This window comes from Cystoisospora suis, assembly GCF_002600585.1.
Source record: "Cystoisospora suis strain Wien I chromosome Unknown contig_2324, whole genome shotgun sequence".
In the NCBI taxonomy this organism is placed as follows: Eukaryota; Apicomplexa; class Conoidasida; order Eucoccidiorida; family Sarcocystidae; genus Cystoisospora; species Cystoisospora suis.
The window spans coordinates 13,152-17,682 of NW_027155123.1; the positions used below are offsets into that span (position 1 = coordinate 13,152).

Genomic DNA, 4,531 nt, shown 5'->3' on the forward strand with positions numbered 1-4,531 from the left:
GTTACCAGGATGGGGGGGCAGAGAAAGAATCGGTGTTGTGTATCGCGATTCATGTCGCGGTAGTCATACTGGCTAGGGTTGGGTGGGGGCATGGCTAGCTCTCTCTTTATTCTGTATTTCTGCTGTCGAGGTCGTTTTTGAGAGTCTGGAAGCAGGGGACATTCTACGAAGAAGAGTAGATCGATAGAGACATACGTGCGTATATCTGTATCTATCTGACCACTTTCCCCCTCATCTCTCTCTGTACATCTTTTCATAGAGGATTGAAGGCTCACTCATATACATATACCTAAACATAGAGAGAGAGACAGAGACATCTGTGTGTATCAATCAAGATGTCTGTAGGAGTGTGTCCTTTGATCTTTGTACATAGAGAGAAAGTCATGGCTACCGTTGAGAGGTTATGTCTGTATGGTGATGATGCTGTGCTTTCTAATTTGTCTTGTTCTTCTTCTTTGTGTGTTTCTTTCCCCTTCAGACAGCATATTGGATAGGCTTCTGGTTATGCCTAATGGTTCCATCGCTCTATGAGCGCATCACAGATCCGCCGGGAAGTTTTTCTTTGTCTGGAGCCGTGGGGTGTCATTGCTGTCGTGTTAAGCCCTATCCTCTTGATAAGCTTCCTAGATATCATTCTATCCGAGCGAATGAGGGCCTGTATTGGTGTTTCACTTCATCTCATATAGCTGATCTTTACTGTGGAAGAAAGCCTCTTATGATGCTGAAGCACCAGTCTCTATCAAAGCAAGAAGAGTCAGTATCTGGACATCGGCCGGCTTCTCCTTTCATTGAAGATCGAGGCGATGACTCTTCTGCTTCTTTCTCACCGACATCTCCCCAGTTGAGAGATATCAGACGGGGTATGAAGAATCGAGATAAAACAAGAGAAGGAGAATATGAGAATAGAGATACACGCTCAAAGACGAGGAATCTCTCTGCTCCAACTTCAAAGAAGTCGCGATCTTCTTCACCATCGGATACGGGTGTCTCTTCTTCATCTGAATCTGTAGGTTTTTCTCCTGGCTCTTCTTTGTCGCTCGATGAGAATCTGAGATTAGGCAATTCGCGTCGGCTTCCTTCAGAGATGTCAGATTCAGGAGAAGAGAGAGAAGAGAGAAGGAAGAAGCTTAAGGATGATCAAGATGATTCTCCTCTGGTTACGGGGAACCCTTCGTCGTCGTCGTCCCCAGAGAATAGCAATTCCCCTTTGTCATGGCTAGGGGTATTAGGGGGAGATCTCTTGAAAGATCTCTATGAAAGATTCACCTCTTACGGTTCCCCTAGCAGGAATGAAGAAGATATCGCCCCTTAATCTGCTGCTGTCTTCTCTGAAGGGATCGAAAGGCGGTGATGGTCAGCGTGCCGAGAGTACGAGAAGAGAACGAGGAGATAGACAAGAAAGAAAGAAAGAATCTCTGAAGAGATTCCGTGTTGTCTGTGTATTTATTAGGAGTAGGGCTGTTGACTGTACTCGCTAGTAGTTGAAGAGAGGCGTTTTATAGACTTCCTTCCCTTTGGAAGAGAGAGAGGAGAAAGAAAGAGGGGCGTAGTATAATTTTAATATCAACATACCACTACGCCGTCCTTCTTCTTTGTCGCTTCCTCTTCTGTTTGACGTATCTTCTTCTTTCAGGCAACTCCTCTTTGAATTGAAATGCAGCATAGAACTCCCGCTTTAATTTTGCTCCTCCCTTCTTGATCCTGCTTGAAGAGTGTCATCTAGTCTGTCCGTCTCATAAGGGAGAGAGAGAACTTCAGGGGGAGATGACAGAAGTCAGGTACAGGGAGGCGCGGTAAAGGTGAATAGTAAGTAAAGAAGCAAGAAGGGAGGTCGTTGGTTTTTCGTGTGGAGAAGCTCATGATCTTTCCAGAGGAGACCGCTTGCGAGGGATGAATTGTGTAGGAGAGACACTTGAGAGATCTTGTGTCAGGTAGGGATGGATGGATCTAAATGATATGAATGTAGTAGCTTTACCGTTCGTTCTTGTATCTGTGTGTTTTTCTAGGTCGGTAGGTTTTCATATAGTAGGAGGCGTTGAAAGAGAACGAACAGTGCCTCTGAGGAGATATTTAGAGAGACGAAGAAGCTGTAGAGCGGAGGGGGACGAGGGCAAGGGAGAGAGAATGAGGGATGAGGGGAAGGAAGGGCAGGTGTAATAGGTTAGGAAGAGAGATGAAGAAGAAGAACAAGAAGTGATTCTGTGTTTGAGTGTGTTGAAAGGTAGGTTTTATCTTCTTCTTTTTCTTCCTCTTTTGGTTTCTGTTTCACAGAAGTGCAAGTAATTTCTATTTCTCACATGATGTGAAATCCACCCCCTGAGCATACTAGCAGCCCAACATCAATCACAGAAGTCTTTTTTATCTTTCTTCTATCTCAAGGTGAAAGGAAGAAGCAGAAGAAAAGAAGGAAGGGTGTGGTGTTTCTTGACGCAGATGTTTGGAAGAGAATAAGAATGAGACCCAAAGAAACATAGGCGAGGAGAAAGCGGGTAGTAGGAGGCATACATGGAGAGAGAAAGAGGTGAAGGAGGATGTCAGGAGGGGTAGATGGATGGATGGTGATGGCTGGGGGAGTGGTGATTAAGAGCCGTTTCCTCGGTGCCCCCTCGAATATCGCACATGCCATAGAGAATTGGAAGATGTGTATAAATGTGTGGAGATACATATACTGTGGATGATGTATGTGAATCGATCTATCTAAGACGATGTATGGTGGAGGTAGGTACATACGCAAGGAAAGAGAAATGGAAGAAGAGGGAGCTGCGAGGTGGGATGTACAGACTATGGTTTGTGCCTACTATATACTTCACTGAGTTTTCTTTTGTTCCCCTTGATATACGGGTGAACGGATGGATCGTATAGCTGGGGATCGGCCGGAAAACGAGGAGAAGCAAGACAGGTGTGTTTTCATACATAAACAGGTTTTATTTGGTATGTTCGTCCCTTTCTTCTTTCACGTTTTTATCACACGGGGAGAGGTGTGACGCCTCTCGGATTGGCGTGTATGAGGAAAGAGGAGAAGTAGGAGAGGATGATGATGATGATGAAGGAAAGAGATAAACAAGAAAGAAGGAAACATGGACTCAGGCAGGGGGATGGATTAGATATTTGACAGCAGAAACGCGGAAATACTTAAGTTTCCAAGAGACCGCCTGTATGTACATCACACCGGGGTGTACGTACTCCACATTGAGGTGTACGTACACCACCCCGAGGTGTATGTACACCACCAAGACCCAGGTGGCGTGTATACCGTTGTTTAGTATTATTGTTTTTTGTGCAGATTTGTGATGATGGTTTTTTATATCACGCGTTTTGTCGAGCGATGATCTCATCAAGAAAGCCCGGTGAGTGTTTTTGTTTTCTGAGCGATTTTTCATCCCATGTGTGTCCATAGCATACATACAGGCGCAGCCTCAGACCAGGTAGCCGTCACGGGAAGATGTTGATGTGATACGGTAGAATTCTCTTTTGTTCGTCTCTAAGATCTTTGTATTCTCGTGATTGTCTGTCACACACCTTTAAGGAAGGCTTCACTTTTCTATAGAAGAAGATCAAAGGGCGTCGACGCTCTCAAAGAAAGAAAGAAAGAGAAAGCGTTTCTCAGTCCCGCTCATCGATTGTCGTTCGTCATGTGTTTATCTGAGGAAAATCACTAGCAAGAGTTTTCTTCTCTCCTTTGAATGAAGATCGAGAAGACGACTTGCCTATACTATACTCGGATAAACTTCTGCGTAGTAAGGTGGAGGCAAAGAATCTGTGAGGTTGGTTGCTGATATGACACTGGGCTAGCGCTTTCTTCTCGCATGCTGGAGTGCAGGCGTGAATGAATGAGACAGAGAGTGAGAGAGAATGGCAGATAGAAGAAGCAGAATAGAAAGAAGCATACTCGAGCGATCGAGCCTGCTACGTTCACCGCTGAACCGCAGTGGTGTCACAAGGGATGGAAGAAGCTTTCTCTCTCTTCTCACTCTTCATTCACTCTGCATCACCACCCCTCATAGACTTGCTGTTAGATCATCTCACAGCCGAAACAACATAGAGAGTCGGCTGTTAGTTCTTAGGGTATATCAGCGCTATCATGATGTCCCTAGCAATTTGATGGAGAGGAGGAATCATAAATAGATCATGTCTCTCGTTTTTCAAAGGAGGCCCTATCTGTTATCCTGTCTAGGGGAGCGGCCTTTGTCTCTTCATGTCTTCGACCTGTGGAAGCACGAGGAAGAAATAAAAGAGAGAGAGAGAAGTTTCCCGTTCATTCCTCTCGTTGCTTCCCCAGATAAACAAGGGGCCCCAAGCAAGAGATAGAGAACGAGACGCTTGATCACCATCGCCCCCGATCTTTTCCTTCCTAGACGGCTGGGTCCTTTCTACTGCCTGCCACCACTACTTTCACAGCTCGCTTAGTTGTAGATCTCACAGTCACTCTGGCTTACTACTTCCCTCTCTCAATGAGCTAATAGTTGGGTGATAGCTAGAGATCATTTACATGTATATACGTGTAGGCAGACAGCTAGCTGCGAGACAAAGG

At 45.3% G+C, this 4,531-nt stretch overlaps 1 protein-coding gene across 1 annotated transcript in view; it reads left to right on the forward strand.

The window, feature by feature from the left end:
• The window catches only part of CSUI_004860 (rhomboid protease rom5), a 14,685-nt gene extending 12,992 nt beyond the window's left edge, over positions 1-1,693 (forward strand). The window contains exon 10 of the mRNA XM_068065041.1: positions 479-1,693. Within this exon, the coding sequence (XP_067922980.1) occupies positions 479-1,312 (834 nt within the window). The 3' untranslated portion in view covers positions 1,313-1,693. The remainder of the gene's footprint in view (positions 1-478) is intronic.
• Positions 1,694-4,531: the final 2,838 nt, after the last annotated feature.